The sequence below is a fragment of the Microcaecilia unicolor genome, chromosome 3, assembly GCF_901765095.1.
Source record: "Microcaecilia unicolor chromosome 3, aMicUni1.1, whole genome shotgun sequence".
Taxonomy (NCBI): Eukaryota; Metazoa; Chordata; class Amphibia; order Gymnophiona; family Siphonopidae; genus Microcaecilia; species Microcaecilia unicolor.
In genome coordinates, this window is record NC_044033.1 from 194,168,462 (window position 1) to 194,185,275 (window position 16,814).

General features: G+C 46.5%; 1 protein-coding gene across 3 annotated transcripts in view; it reads left to right on the plus strand.

Moving 5' to 3' along the window:
• The window catches only part of ZSWIM4 (zinc finger SWIM-type containing 4), a 59,642-nt gene extending 51,395 nt beyond the window's left edge, over positions 1-8,247 (plus strand). For all 3 annotated transcript variants that reach the window (XM_030196893.1, XM_030196894.1, XM_030196896.1), the window contains 3 exons: positions 3,227-3,390; positions 4,173-4,254; positions 6,378-8,247. In XM_030196893.1, the coding sequence (XP_030052753.1) occupies positions 3,227-3,390; positions 4,173-4,254; positions 6,378-7,225 (1,094 nt within the window). In that variant the 3' untranslated portion in view covers positions 7,226-8,247. The remainder of the gene's footprint in view (positions 1-3,226; positions 3,391-4,172; positions 4,255-6,377) is intronic.
• Positions 8,248-16,814: the final 8,567 nt, after the last annotated feature.

Consider the following 16,814-nt stretch of genomic DNA (forward strand, 5'->3'; position numbering starts at 1 on the left):
ATGCCTTCCTCCTGGATTGGGGGGAGGGCCTCCTGTATGCTTATCCTCCCATCCCTCTGGTGGGGAAGACTTTGTTGAAACTCAAGCAAGACCGAGGCACCATGATTCTGATTGCTCCTTTTTGGCCGCGTCAGATCTGGTTCCCCCTTCTTCTGGAGTTATCCTCCGAAGAACCGTGGAGATTGGAGTGTTTTCCGACCCTCATCACGCAGGACGAAGGGGCTCTTCTGCATCCCAACCTCCAGTCCCTGGCTCTCACGGCCTGGATGTTGAGGGCGTAGACTTTGCCTCTTTGGGTCTGCCAGAGGGTGTCTCCCGCATCTTGCTTGCTTCCAGGAAAGACTCCACCAAGAGAAGTTACTTCTTTCATTGGAGGAGGTTTGCCGTCTGGTGTGACAGCAAGGCCCTAGATCCTCGCTCTTGTCCTACACAGACCCTGCTTGAATACCTTCTGCACTTGTCTGAGTCTGGTCTGAAGACCAACTCCGTAAGAGTTCACCTTAGTGCAATCAGTGCATACCATTACCAAGTGGAAGGTAAGCCGATCTCAGGACAGCCTTTAGTTGTTCGCTTTATGAGAGGTTTGCTTTTGTCAAAGCCCCCTGTCAAGCCTCCTACAGTGTCATGGGATCTCAATGTCGTTCTCACCCAGCTGATGAAACCTCCTTTTGAGCCACTGGATTCATGCCATCCGAAGTACTTGACCTGGAAGGTCATTTTCTGGGTGGCAGTTACTTCGGCTCGTAGAGTCAGTGAGCTTCAGGCCCTGGTAGCCCAGGCCCCTTACACTAAATTTCATCACAACAGAGTAGTCCTCCGCACTCACCCTAAGTTCCTGCCAAAGGTCGTGTCGGAGTTCCATCTGAACCAGTCAATTGTCTTGCCAACATTCTTTCCCCGTCCTCATTCCTGCCCTGCTGAACGTCAGCTGCACACATTGGACTGCAAGAGAGCATTGGCCTTCTACCTGGAGCGGACACAGCCCCACAGACAGTCCGCCCAATTGTTTGTTTCTTTTGATCCCAATAGGAGGGGAGTGGCTGTAGGGAAACGCACCATATCCAATTGGCTAGCAGATTGCATTTCCTTCACTTACGCCCAGGCGGGGCTGGCTCTTGAGGGTCATGTCACGGCTCATAATGTTAGAGCCATGGCTGCGTCGGTAGCCCACTTGAAGTCAGCCTCCATTGAAGAAATTTGCAAAGCTGCGACGTGGGCTTCTGTCCACACATTCACATCCCATTACTGCCTGCAGCAGGATACCCGACGCGACAGTCGGTTCGGGCAGTCAGTTCTTCAGAACCTGTTTGGGCTTTAGGATCCAACTCCACCCCCCGAGGGCCCTGTTTGTTCTGTTCCAGGCTACACTCCCAGTTAGTTGGTAAATTTTTTAGGTCAATCTCTGTTATGTCCTCGCCGTTGCGAGGCCCAATTGACCATGGTTGTTGTTTTGAGTGAGCCTGGGGGCTAGGGATACCCCATCAGTGAGAACAAGCAGCCTGCTTGTCCTCGGAGAAAGCGAATGCTACATACCTGTAGAAGGTATTCTCCGAGGACAGCAGGCTGATTGTTCTCACCAACCCGCCCGCCTCCCCTTTGGAGTTGTGTCTTCCCTTGAAGTGTATTGTCTTGCTACATACTGGACTGGCCGGCTCGAGCCGGTTTCGGGTGGGAAGACGGCCGCGCATGCGCGCGAGGGCTAGCAAAGGACTTTGCTAGTGAAGTTTCCGATTGGAGGGGCTGCCGTGGACGTCACCCATCAGTGAGAACAATCAGCCTGCTGTCCTCGGAGAATACCTTCTACAGGTATGTAGCATTCGCTTCAGTGTCACATAATACCAGTGAAACACCTAATAAGCAGCATTAGAACATTCAAATAACACAGATACAATACACTGTCAGCATATTACCAATGAAACACCTAACAGGGCCGGTTTTAGACAGAGGGGGTCCCCCTCCCCACTACTGCTGCCACATACGAAACAACTTTAAATGACTTCTTCGCACACAAAACAAAGACAGGCCTTCACCAAATACAGAACAAGGGATCAGAAATTAGAAAAATGGAAATATGAACACCAAAACTGAAACCTGGCAATACTGTAACACTAAAGAAATAAAAACAGAAATGCACTTCCTTTTTTATTGAACATAATTGGTAGTATCACTACGGGGGAGGGGGGGGCTGTGTCATTCCCTCACTTTGGGCTCAGACTCCCCAAAATTAGCCATCACCCATGCTGTGGCTGGCAGGGATCCCCAAACTGTGCCAGCTGAAGACCACCTCCTCTGGTCCGGCAGCCAGAGCTCTGCAGCTGGTGGCTTATGTTCTCAAGCTGCTGCTGCCGCCATTGCTACCCCCCCATACAGGCTCAGTTTTCATGTATGCAGAAAAACCAAGTATTTACAGGTGTGGGTCAGCAGTGGTAGCAACAGCTCAAGGACACTGCCACTGGCTACAGAGCTTGGAAGAGTTCTGGCTGTCAGAGCAGCAAAGGAAGAAGAAGTCTTCACCTGCTAGTTCAGCAGTTCCCTATCAGTTAGTAGCACACATGAGTGCACATCTCCCACAGAACCAGAGGAATGTCAGATGGTGGGGACAGGTGTAAAACACTGAAATACATGAAAGTGTCCCTTCCTTAATGAAAATGCCCAAGGCTGGTTTACATAAACACTCAGACATTAGTGTGATGGAGACGGCAGCCAAACAGCACAGAGAGAACAAAATCAGGTCATCGAGCTGTGGCCCTGTTAAATGGAAGCTTCTGTTGTGGAGAGGGAGGAGGGAAGAGGGCAGCATGGCAGTTAATGCTGGAAGACACCTGCAGGTGGAAATTTAATGTTAGCATGAAGCTGTGAGTGTGACAGGCCTTTGAACTGAACTCTGGAAGAGGTAAGCTTCTTCCCACTTTTTAGATTACAATGTAAATCACCGTGAATCCCTACTGGAACAAGTATGTAAAACCCAGATTAGATTAGGTGTAGATTCTCTTTCAATCATAGTGAGTTAAGGGGGGGGTCTTGGAAGAGCAGATCCTATGTCTGTGCAGAGAGCACTGGGGGCTGGGCATGGAAGAACAGGTCCTGCCTAGGGGACTCTGAAGAGAAGACCCTGGGAGAGTTAAGTCTCCAAAGATTCTTTTGGGCAGTAGCTGATGAGAAGCCCATCCTTCCTGCAGGAGCACTGAACTAATTGCCCCCCTGCCCTTTCTTCCCCTTCCTGCAGGAGACCCTGAGTGGTTGCACACTGTGCTGGCATCGATTCAGCAGAACATACATTCACCAGCACTGCTCTTTAAGCTTGCGCAGGATGCTTGTAAGACAGCTACGCCTGCCAACGCCCCACCAGACAGCACCCTGCTGAATCTGTCCTTGGAGCTGGGCCTACAGGTAAGACCCTGAGCAAGAGGTGAGAGACGGAGATCTGATAAACAGGGCTCATTCAAGACTTGTCTGCTTAACTATGATGTTTAATTTTCACACCCCTCGCAGCAGCTAAATTATATTTGCATAACTCAAAAGCTGTGTGTCAAATAGGTGTACATAAGTTCAGAGGAGGTTGGAGGTGTCCCGGTTGTGTTCATAAGTTTGTGCGCTCCGTGCTTGTACGCCATGTAACATTAATCGCATAATTGTAGACCATCCTGAGTCATCGGAATAAGCTACCTACTTGTTAGCTTCTTGTGTTTGAAACCTTCACCCCCTCCAATTTTTTTGGCTGCACAAAATTTAGCTGAATCCAGAATGTTTTTGCAGTAGCACAGTTAAGAGTTTTAGCCAGACAACTCTGGTCATGTCCTGCACCTATTCTAAAATAAAGTGGATATCGTCATGCAGTTGGATTTATTCACTTTTACCCAGGTAAATGCTGCCGAGCTTTGTTCAGCAAGATTTACCTGTATGTTCAGTGGCAGACTAAAATTGGATTAGATAGAAACATAGAAACCATACAGCCTATCCATGCCATCTACTCTCCCTTCCAGATCCTGTGTACCTGTCCCAAGCTTTCTTGAATTCAGATAGTCAGTCATAGAAACTAGATTAATGTTCCTCCCCTCTATGAAGATGGTGAGGTGTGGGTGGCACAGGGAGGTGCACACTTTGGGGGCGTAGTATGGCATGAGGCAGAAATACTGTTTAATACACAGAATATTTGGGGTCTCTCTTTACAGGTAGTGCGAATGACACTGACCACCATGACCTGGCGGCGGCGGGAGATGGTCCGGTGGCTTGTCAGCTGTGCCACAGAGATCGGTAAGAGCTGAAAGGACTCCTACAGGGACATCCCCACCACTCCTCCCATCCAGCAGTTGCTCCTTGCACTCTTGTGCTGCATCTAAACCTTCACTGGGGAAAGATCAGCGTTCTCCCTCCTCCTCCCCCCCCCCCCCCCCCCAGTGGGTGTTGGGAGGCTGGTCTTTTCTTTCCTATTCCCATCATGCCTTTGGCTGGTGTCATGAATATTCACAATCATACAGGAATTATATTCTTACAGCAGACACTGTCTCATTTAACAAGAGGCAATGTGGGCAGGTGTGTTTCTGTGATTTGGATCCTGTTCACTGCTCTGCATACAGGTCTTGCAAGTATCTGTCTTGTCTCCCATAACTGAAGACAGTAGTCCAGACTGCAATTACACTTAGAGGCAGATGCACTAAAGCTAAATGAGCCTTTAATGACCCTCCAACGAGGAAAATTTGATCCGTTGCATGCATCAAAGGGCTTTTACCGAGGAAGCCAGCAGCTAACGAAAACGGAATGGAGATGAGCAATTAGTGTGAAAATCCCATTGAAACGACATGCACTAACCTTTTCCGATTGGCTTTACGCAGGAAAAAGGCAGGAAATCTAACGAGAGGTCTGGACCTCTCGTTAGGACAGCTCTGTGCCAGGAAAAATAGAAAAGTGAAAAAATAAACAAACTTTGAGCCAATCCCAGCGCATTAGCAGAGCTAAAAGCGCTGTGATTGGTCCAAAGGACGTCAGAAAACACATCAAATAAAAAAAGGATCGGGAGGGGGCAAGGGCGCTCATCAGGAGCGTCCTGTATGGACGGCCTTGCCCCCCCCCCCCCCGCTGCTCCCCACTTTCCGCCGCCCCCCCCCCCCCCCCGAAAAAGCAAAATGCTAGCTGCCCCGGTCCCCCTCCCTTCCCTTCCTGTTCCTGTGTTCTGCAGAGCTAACTCCGCCTCCCGTCATTCTTTCGCACCGTGCCCCGCCCCCGCTGCCCCCCCTGAGGTCGACTACGCTGCTCCCCCCCTCCACCGAGACCCCCCTCCCTATTAACGACCCGAGCAGCGCCTCTCACCTCTTTCAGAAGCGCTGCACGGGCAGGAAGATCTATTGTGTTGGTTGTAGAGTCTCCATGACGTCTCTTCTAACCTGGCCCAGGCCCCACCTCCTTCTGACGTACTGGGCCAGGTTAGAAGAGACGTCATGGAGACTCTACAACCAACACAATAGATCTTCCTGCCCGTGCAGCGCTTCTGAAAGAGGTGAGAGGCGCTGCTCGGGTCGTTAATAGGGAGGGGGGTCTCGGTGGAGGGGGGGAGCGGCGTAGTCGACCTCAGGGGGGGCAGCGGGGACGGGGCACGGTGCGAAAGAATGACGGGAGGCGGAGTTAGCTCTGCAGAACACAGGAACAGGAAGGGAGGGGGACCGGGGCAGCCAGCTAGCATTTTGCTTTTTCGGGGGGGGGGGGGGGAGCGGCGGAAAGTGGGGAGCAGCGGGGGGGGGGGGGGGGGCAAGGCCGTCCATACAGGACGCTCCTGATGAGCGCCCTTGCCCCCTCCCGATCCTTTGTTTTTGGATTTTGCTGACCGGGTAGCCACGTGTATGTGTTGTGGCTTTTTTTTTTTGTTTGTTTTTACGTTTGCAGCATGCGCAGAGCAGCCAGCAAAACGCTTGGCTGCTCTGCGCATGATTTAGGGGCCGATTACCGATGTGTATTGTGATTCTTTGATACATTGTACGTTTGAATACCGATCTGAGCATGTGTGACTTTTTTTTGGTGCATTCTTCGTTTTTTAAAAATCATTAGGGACTTTAACGATTTCGATTTTTTTACGTTTGGTTGCTGCATCTGCCCCTTAGTACATTTCTTAAATCTACCTCTGGGATCTCCTGAACAGAAAAGGGAAGGAACTGATCTCAGATATCAGTGTGATGACACATTCATACTTCTGCTCTCACTGCCGGCCACACAGAGAACAAATGAGCATAAAGAATCGAGCATTAGTGAAAGAAAATGGAATAGACAAGGTTTGTGTCTATTTAAGACTCCCGAGTGGCCCTCAGCAGTTTATTTGTGTACCCCTCCCCCCTCCCTCTATGATGTAATGCCTTTGGTTCATTTCTCACCCTGCTGTTTCTTTGCAGGAGTCCAGGCTCTGATGAACATTATGCAGAACTGGTGCTCGCTCTTTACCCCCATCGAAGCCACTACGATAGTGGCAGTGACGGGCACCACCCATGCTACACTACTGCGGCTGAATCTAGACTTTGCGCAGCGGGAAGAGATCTGTAGCTGTGCCCGAACTGTCGCTGTGCAGTGCGCAAGGAGGGACCCTCAGAACTGTGCTCTGTCTGCCCTGACGCTATGTGAGAAGAACCACGCTGCCTTCGAGGCTGCCTACCAGATTGTACTTGAGTCGGCGAATGCTGGCATGGGCCACTCGCACCTCTTCACAGTGGCACGATACATGGAGCATCGTGGTCTGCTTCTGCGTGCCTACAAACTAGCCACCCTGGCACTCTCCCACCTCAATATCGCCTTCAACCAGGACACGCATCCAGCTGTGAATGATGTGCTGTGGGCCTGCTCCCTCAGCCAGTCGTTGGGAAAGAGTGAGCTGGCCGCACTAGTACCACTGGTGATCCAGAGTGTGCAGTGTGCACCAGTGCTCTCAGACATCCTGCGACGCTGGACCTTGCCTTCTTTGCCCAGCCGCAGGAGCGCCGGCAAGATTCTGAGCACGGACAAAGCCCCGCTCTGCCAGCTGCTGGATGCGGCTATTGCTGCCTACATCAGCACCACCCACTCACGGCTCACTCACATCAGCCCACGACACTACACAGATTTCATTGATTTCCTGTGCAAAGCACACGAAACCTTCCTCCTGGCTCCCAATGGCCACCTGCAGTTCAGCCAGTTCCTGGAGAACTTGAAGCAGACTTACAAGGGCAAAAAGAAGTTACTGCTGTTGGTACGAGAGCGCTTCGGCTGAGCTCACCTCACTTTATCATTAACCTTTACTAGATGGGTTTTATTGTCTACTATTTATTTATTTAAATGACCTGAAGAGGAGCACAGAGGACGTAGATTTACTTGTTTTTAAACTGCAGTGAGAAATCTTCAGTGTTAACTATCCACAGGACACTTCGACAACTTGAAGGAGCACAAAGGAGGAAAAAGGTGGGAATTCCTGGTCTCTGTTCACAGGAAAAGAACAGGGGCCTGGGGAATCCCAGCAGTCGGTGGAGGGAGGAGGAGGAAACAGATCCTCAGTGTATAGGGTGGGGAGAGAGAAGAGGAATCGCCCAGCCACCTCCTCGCTGGCCCTCTCCTCCTAATCGGCTGTGATACCGAGGTCATTTCTGCCTAAGTGCATTCCTCTGCCCTGCAGCCCTCAAGCAATAAAATGTCTTTTCCTCGAAGGGCGAGGGTTAGGGGTTGGCAGGATCTTTAATGCTCATAACATGAAGTTTATTATCCTAAGCATAGCAATGTGTATGTATGAAGAAAGATGTGAATTCTTCCGTGTCCTTTCTCTCTCCTTTTTGTAAAGGAATGGGGGAGCTCTCTGTCCCCACCCCATGAGCAAAACTCTTGTCCTTAGCAGCAGGTATTCCCACCCTGCCACTCTCCCGCCTGATTCTGGAGAGAGTGTCCAGTTTCAACAATACACCTCACTCCCCTGGGCCCTCCAGCTTATACCTCACACTGCAACCAGTCGGAGGACCCTGAGCCCCAACACCCTACCCCTCAGCCTGTACTCAGGAACACTGCTCTGCTTTTGACTCTTCCCATCGTCCTGATCGATGGAGGACCTGATATCGGAGCATCCAGTGAAATAGGAAGGAAATGTCTGCTGATACTTAGAAGCGTTTGGGTTCATGTGCTGTTTGAAAAATCTGCTAGCCAGTTTTTATTTTCTGCTTTTTTGCTTTCTGATTCCAATACAATGTGTTTTGTTTTTCTATTTAATTTTGTGTTTTTGTAAAGTAAAAGTATAAGATAAAAGACAGTTTCTGGAATTTTTCCAGTGTCTTGTAATGGGTGGAATAGTCTTCATTCAGGCATTGGTGACAGTGAGCATTTACATGTGTGATGATGTCTATTGATTACCAGTGACTTCAAAGTAGAGCACGTGGAGATGGGGATTTAATGAGACACCTACACCTAATTCCTATTAGTTGGTGAAAGATAGGCTGATGTGTTGGATGTTTTTTTTTTTTTTTATTTGTACCCCGCACTTTTTCCCACTCATTGCAGGCTCAATGTGGCAGGCAATGGAGGGTTAAGTGACTTGCCCAGAGTCACAAGGAGCTGCCTGGGCCGGGAATCGAACTCAGTTTCTCAGTTCCCCAGGACCAAAGTCCACCACCCATTATTCTCTCACTTCAGAAACTGCTGTGGGAGAGACTCTGGGCCAGATGCACTAAACTTAACGAGCCATTAACGAGCAAGTAGTAAACCCTGGCATGAACTAAAGACTTTTTTCTGACGACGGTAGCAGCTAACGAAAACGGAGTGCAGATGAGCAAATTGTGTAGAAACCCTATTGTAATGAGATGCACTAACCTTTTCCGATTGCCTTAACGCTGGAAAATCTAATGAGAGGTCTGTACAGGATAAAACTTGGCCCAAAGTAACAAAAAAAAAAAATTGGGGAACAAAAAACGCTCTGCTTAAAAAAAAAAACGTCATCCCCCCCCCCCCCCCCAGTCTTTAACCCTGCTGCTGAACCCTGAAAAGAAGAGGTTTCCCTGCTCATCATCCCCCCCCCCCCCCACCCTGCAATAATAAAAACGTCTTTTTTGGCAATGCTTCACTCAGCTGAGAGACCTGGAAGTCTCTGAGCTAATTACAGCACGTTTAGCTCGGCTAAATGCGTTGTGATTGGCTCAGGGACTTCCAGGTCTCAGCTGAGTGAAGCACTGCCAAAAAAGACGTTTTTATTATTGCAAGGGGGGAATGACGGCCAAAATGGACGTTTTTTTTGGATGGGCATCCATTTTGGCTATCATTCCCCCCTTGCAATAATAAAAACGTCTTTTTTGGCAGTGCTTCTCTCAGCTGAGAGACCAGGAAGTCTCTGAGCCAATCACAGCGCCTTTAACTCGGCCAAACGTGTTGTGATTGGCTCAGGGACTTCCAGGTCTCAGCTGAGTGAAGCACTGCTAAAAAAGACGTTTTTATTATTGGAGGGGGGGGGGGGGGATGACGGCCAAAATGGACGCCCATCCAAAAAAAACGTCCATTTTGGCTGTCATTCCCCCCTGCAATAATAAAAACGTATTTTTTGGCAGTGCTTCACTCAGCTGAGACCTGGAAGTCCCTGAGCCAATCACAACGCGTTTAGCCGAGCTAAATGCACTGTGATTGGCTCAGAGACTTCCTGGTCTTTCAGCTGAGTGAAGCACTGCCAAAAAAGACGTTTTTATTATTGCAAGGGGGGAATGACGGCCAAAATGGATGTCTTTTTTGATGGGCGTCAACTGCAATGTCCTCTGGATCAAGCCGCATCGGAGGGGGTGAACAGCGCAGCGTCTTTGGGCGGCACAGGGAGGCGTATTTTGCATGCACAGAGCAGACAGCATAACGCTTGGCTGCTCTGCACATACTCGACCGGCCGCTTGGCCGACTGTTTAACGATGGAATAGAGAATGCAAGTGAGCTACAACGAGCAGCTCATTTGCATTCCCTTTCCTTAATGCATGCCCGTTCCTTACTGATTCGCTAAGGGAATCGGTAAGGGAAGGGCTCTAAGGATTGTTCAGTTCATCTGGCCCTGTGTTATTCACCCTAGGCACTGGGAATTGTTTGGATGAGATTGGGAACTTCCCATGAGATGACGAGTAATTTTCAGTTTTCATAAGGGTGTAGAGCAGGGGTTCTCAACCCAGTCCTTGGGACATACCTAGCCAGTTGGGTTTTCAGGATCTCCATAATGAATATGCATGATATTAATTTGCATACAGTGGAGGTAGGGCATGTTGGTCTATAAAAGTTCAGTTCACATCATGTAAGTTTGCCACATGGATTTTTCACATCATGAAATACAGAAGCCTTTTTCAACCATCAGGCACTATTTTATATTTAAGTACTTATAGTACATCTAAAATGTTAAGTGAATTACAAAAATACATGTATAATGTGGATTTAAACAATGTGTAACAGTCTGATGAACATATGGCAGCTGTCACCCTTCAAAATGTTAAAGACAAACATAAATAGGAATGGAGGGGTGGTAGTCACGGAATTATATTCAGAAAACTGTGTTTGTGAGGAGCTGACTAAACTAAAGGTGGACAAAGTGATGGGACCGGATGGCTTACATCCAAGGGTACTGCAGGAACTTAGGGAACTTCTAGTGACTCTACTGGCTAAGCTTTTCAATGCTTCTCTAGAGTGAGGAGTAGTGCCGGGGGACTGGAACAAAACAGATATGGTCCCTCTCCACAAAAGCTGAAGTAAGGACGAAGTTGGGAACAACATTTTGGCAAGTCTGATTTCTGTGGTAAGTAAATTAATGGAAATGCTTTTAACACAAAGAACAGTAAATTTTTTGGAATCCTACAGGGCTAGAGGCAGGTCTTGTCAGACAAATCTGATTAATTTCTTTGGGTGACCAAGTAGTGTGTTGGATTGAGGGATAGCACTAGATACGGTGTATTTAAATTTTAGCAAAGCCTTTGACATGGTCTGCATAACACAGATGACTACACTAATAAATCTGGGGGGGGGGGGGGGGGGGTTATTCAAAGTTGAAAAATTACAGGAGGACCTTACAAGATTGGGAGACCGGGCATCGAAATGGCAGATGACATTTAATGTGAGCATGGCGCCATCTTGGATCTCCCAGATTTTCAAAGTGCTGAAAGAATCCCGATATTCTGTTAATCTGATGTGGTTGAAAAGAAGGAATATCAAGCAGTAAATATCTGCACAATGCAAGTTCTGAGAGGGACGATAGGTTCTCAAGGAGCTGGCAACAATGATAAGAGCATCATTTATTCAGTGCCTTGAAAATCAGTGCCATAAGATCCTCAACTGGAGTGACCCAGTTGTTCCAGATCATGGCTAGACTCAGTTTATCATATTTACTGCTTCTATTGAAATCAAAATGGTTCACAATACATTAAAACAGAATAATAGAAAAGCTAATACTGAGAAAGGAATGCCATCATATGAATAGGAAAGCACCTAAAGAGAACAGGTACAAATCAAGGTAGGGTATACACAAAAAGTAGCACATATGAGTTTATCTTGTTGGGCAGACTGGATGGACCGTGCAGGTCTTTTTCTGCCGTCATCTACTATGTTACTATCCAGCTTATTTTTGAAAGTTATCGCCGGCCATTTCCCATAAATCGGGAGATGGCCGGCGATTTCGGAAAAGCGGCAAAATCGGTATAATGGAAAGCGGCATTTTTGACAGCATCGCTGCTTTCCTGTTGCTTCGCCGGCGAAAGTTCAAGGGGGCGTGTCGGTAGATTAGCGAAGGCGGCCATGGGCGTGGCTACCAGATGGCCGGCTTTCGCCGATAATGGAAAAAAAAAAGCGGCGTTAAGCAGTATTTTGCCGGCTTTACTTGGTCCTTTTATTTTCACGACCAAGCCTCAAAAAGGTGCCCCAACTGACCAAATGACCATTGGAGGGAATTGGCGATGACCTCCCCATACTCCCCCAGTGGTCACCAACCCCCTTCCAAACTAAAAAAATAAAACTAAAAACCTTTTTTGCTAGCCTGTATGCCAGCCTCAAATGCCGTACCCACCTCCATGACAGCAGAATGTGTTGTATCCTCCGACAGCCTTTCCCTGGTTGTGATGTGGCTCTCCGGTGAGTGTGACACCTTTTCTGTTAGGTGCACTGCAGAGTCACATTTCCAATGCATTGTGTTGGGTGTAGGGTTCTGGGTTCTACTCCCATGGTGCTTTTCCCCCCTGCCAACCAGGTCAGAGTGTGCCCTGTTTTGTTTCCTGTTGTAGTCCATGCGGTAGTGGCCATTTTTGTAAGCCAGTTTTAGTTCCCTTTCCTGTGTTACCCACGTTAGAGAACATAGTTCTTACCTTGCATAGTGCTGAAAGAGGGCATTGTACACCATTGTGCCAGCTCTGGCCTACTTCTAATCTTAGTACCAGGGGACTCTTTGCCAGTGGGGCACAACCTCTGATCTGCAGTTAACTGTGAGTAAACGTGCTTATTTCAAGAAAGGACTTTTTCAGAGAGATAAGTCTTCAGGTGTGAACTGGTGTGCCAAAGTTATACAGCAGCAATAAGTCCTAGAGGCTGTATGCAGGTCCCTGGAGCAATTTTAGTGGGTGCAGTACATTTGTGGGTAGTGGGTTTGGAGGGCTCAGCTCCCAAAGTAAGGGAGCTATGCATGAGGGAGCTTTTCTGAAGTCCACCGCAGTGACCCCTAGGGTGGCTGGTTGGTGTCCTGGCATGTCAGGGGGCCAGTGCACTAAAAATGCTGGCTCCTCCCACGGCCAAATGCCTTGAATTTGGCCGGGGTTTGAGATGGCCGACATAACTTTCCATTATCGCTAAAAAACGAAGCCGGCCATCTCAAACCCCGGCCAAATTCAAGGCATTTGGCTAGCCGGAACCGTATTGTCGAAACAAAAGATGGCCGGCCATCTTTTTTGAAAATACGGGTCTGGCCAGCTGTTTGCGGCGCTGCCAAAATACATCGCCGGCCATGTATTTCGCCGGCGTCGTTCGATTATGCCCCTCTATGTTACTTGGTACAGGTCCTAAAGTGACTGACTGGGTTAGGAGCTTGTTGACTGGAAGGCGACAGAGAGTAGTGGTACATGGAGCTCAATCAGAGGAAAACTGATGTGTTTCAAGGTTCGGTTCTTGGGCCAGTTCTTTTTAACAGTTTTGTATAGTCAATCTCTTAACCCCCTCAGAGGTGAAATGTTTTTGGGAAAGTGATGATTGTAAAACAGAATTCAGTTTCTTTCTAAACAATTTACTATGTTTTATTGGAGAAAAACACCTTGCTAGTTAATCTCTAATAACAGTTCCACAGACCTCTCAACAGAGAAATCTGAATAAAAAAATGATACCCATACTAGGTGTACAACCTCTGGAACTATAAAAATGGGCAAGTAAAAACATTAGATCCAGAATATGACAATGAGTAGCAGACAGTAATTCATTTGAAATCTAACACATATTTATGGACTCCTGGTCTAAAAAAACCCAAACACACACACTATCGAGCTGCACATTAAAATCCTTGAGCATTGTAGTCACAGTTATATCATAATTAGCGGTACAAGTAGTTCTGGAATACAATAAGTTGCCAAGTGAGGAGGCTGAAACAGACACTTAAATTCTTTGACCATAAAAGTAATCCATCAATAGCCCTTATTTCTCCAGGTCAAATGTGAGAAAATGTAAGACCAGATTTAAATATCACCAAAACCCCACAACCTCTGCAATCTTTATGTGATTAATGGAGGGCTGCTCTATATTTTATTGATTGATTGGGATTTATTAACGTCTTTTATGAAGAGATTCACCCAAGATGATGTACAGCAAGTACAGTTTAACATTAAATGTACAATTTTGTTAACAGTATATCTATCCTACTGGATAAATTTGGTAGAATTTGACACCCTCAGAACTAGTCAACCACAGCTCATTAAATATTAAGTAATTATTTTGAGGCTTTCATTCAGTTTGTTTGCAAGCTTCTGTTTCTAGACTGTAGTCCCTTATTCTGTATCTGGTAAGGGTCTATCTATGATTGAGATGAAAGTGCAGTTTCTATGGAGGGATCTGTCTGTCCAGCTTGCTGTTTTCCCAAGAGGTGGCCTGTTGATGTTCCAGGATCAGTCTGATGTTTGCAGGGCTGCCTTTTCATAGGTAGGGTTGTTGCTGTGTGAATTCTGCCAGTTAATGCTATTATAGTGTGAAGTATGGAGTGTTGCCATGATTTGCCAGGTACTTGTGACCTGGCTTGGCCACTGTTTGGAAAACAGGATACTGGGCTAGATGGACCATTGGTCTGACCCACTATGGCTACTCTTATGTTCTTCTATTTGCTCCATATGATCTGAGCATGTGTTTTTCAGGGTTTTGTATTGGGTCATAGTGCCTGGCAATAGAAAATGTGTGTGTGTGTGTGTATTACTCAGATGATGCTGAAATTTGAATCCATTCCTGTGAGGATGTCAGAGAATACTTTGAAGGCGTGCTATGAGACTTGGAGGTGTTGTTAAATTATTTCTTTTCCCCTGACGCAGCCATATAGTGGCAAAACAGGGCTTCCCTGTCGGGAATCGGGGAGTGAGGAGAGTGCAGGAACGGACTTTGAGAGACACTGCACTGACCCGAAGAAAACTACTTTGGTTTCACTATCCAAGCTAAGTAACTGCTTGTTGCCGAATTTGTTTTGTCTTCATTAATGAGTGTTTGAAAGGGTGTTAAGGCACACACAGTATGAAAGAAGTTTATGTGGAGTTTATTTTTTTTAGACTGATGATTAAGGAGGTCCCCTCTCTATCTAAAAGGCGTGTCCTTTAAATAAGAGGAGTGTCCGGTTTCACTGAGGTCTTTTTTTCTCCACCAACTTTCATGTTTGCAAGCCTATATTCACCCTTGATCACTGGTGTAGTGTAGAATTTTTGAAGTAGCAGTGATTATATTCTACAAATTCCAGATATTGCAGTGAAATTTGAATCCTCTCATTTTGTCCTCTGAAAATCTTCCTCATAGTAACACAAACATCGATGGCTGTTTTTCACTCTGCTAGCCAGTCAGCTGGCTAGATTTAAACAATTTGCCTAGCCTGGCTTCCTAAATTCCATTCCAATGCACACAGCCCAATTTTAGGCACCTATTTAGTCACAGAGCCTGTGTTTTTAAGAGCAATGGCTCAGCAAAGCCTTAGAGATCTTGTGTGTGGTCCTGTGAGGAACATCCCTATTCCTTCTATTTCTCCTCACTAGAGGGTGCAATTGATTTAATAAAAGACTCGCAGCAAAAACTCATATCAAAACAATATAACATTTTCCAATTGATAATGTTTAAAAAAAACCTCCCTTACTCCAAAGCTTTATACAGTCTACATCCTCCCTCCTTCACTTTCTTCCTGAACTCACTTTAGCCTACTTCCTCACAACTAGCTCCTGCTAATAGGCTTCAAGGCGAAGGCCACTGATACAAATACATTAGCCACTGAGTGCTTTCGAAATGTATCACTGACACTGGCAGTAGTGTCAAATACTTCATCTGGGAAGAACGCAATATCCTGACAGGAATGGGCTAGGTCAGCAATGCACACAGATATACAGAGCAAGAGTTCCGCACAGACTCGTAGGTTAAACACAACAACTTCAATCAAATTTGCTTCTCTAGCGATAACCAATATAGAGCTGCCAATAATGGTTAATATCCCAATAATTTCCAGGCAGCAAAATGCTTATAAAGTCCAAGGTGTAGAGCAGCTGTCCAAAAACCACACACACAGCCAAAGGTATCCGGTTCAAATCCTGCTTTTTCACCTGTTCAGCACCCATGTTTCTGTAAGTAATTCCCTTATCTCATATTTGGCCTGTTTGTCTGTCTTGATTAGATTGTAAACTCGGTCAAGCACTGCATACGTCTTGTAGCGCTATAGAAATAAATAGTAGTAGTACGATCGCAATTCTGTGCAATTAAAGTTGAATAAGAATACAAAAATGCCAACACCATGTATTGATGGAAAAACAGTGGAAGTGAGCAGTTTGTTGGCTCGCTTTAATATGACCACTTCAAATGGTCTTTAATATAAATATTAATGATATTATAGAAATATACATAGTGTTTGTTATTTTTGTATTGTTATTCAACTTAGTTGCACAGAATTATGATCTTAATTCTTTTAAATATTATAAGCATTTTGTGCCAGGTAATTATTGGGATGTGACTTTAAACCCTGCAAACTATAATTTTTACCCACTGAATTTGACTAATAGTAACGTCATCTCTATTGCATGGGCAGGTTAAAATCCTAGCTGCTGTATTTTGTACAATTTGCATCCTATCTACTTGATTCGTTGTGAAGGCTACAGTACAGGGAATTACAGTAATTCCAATTTAGACTCAGACTAAAGCATATGCAGATGACAGATGGCTTGGCTTGGGGGGGGGGGGGAAGAATACTTTAGCAACATCTATGGTATACAGCTACACTACGAAGCTGGTTACTTTAGTTGCTTCCCTTTGGGGGGGGGGGGGGGTTCACCTGTTTAATTTTTAAAGGTGGACTTCTAGCACTTACTGCTGTAGAAGGACCTGGGGTAAAAGGAGATGGATTCAAGGAAGAGACTTATAGCACTCTGAGAAAGTGATGGAACATAAGGCTTTCTAGACTGGGACAGACCAGAGGTCCATCAAGCCCAGTATCCTGTTTCCAAGCGTGGCCAATACAGGTTACTACCTACCAAGACCATTACAAGATCCCATGTGCATGCAAGATCTGGATAAACGAATTAGAACCAGTTTTAAGCAAATGCCCCAAATACGTAATACTTGGTAGCAATAATGAAACAGTGATGGAATATTCATATAGCAGGCAGCAAACAGATTTT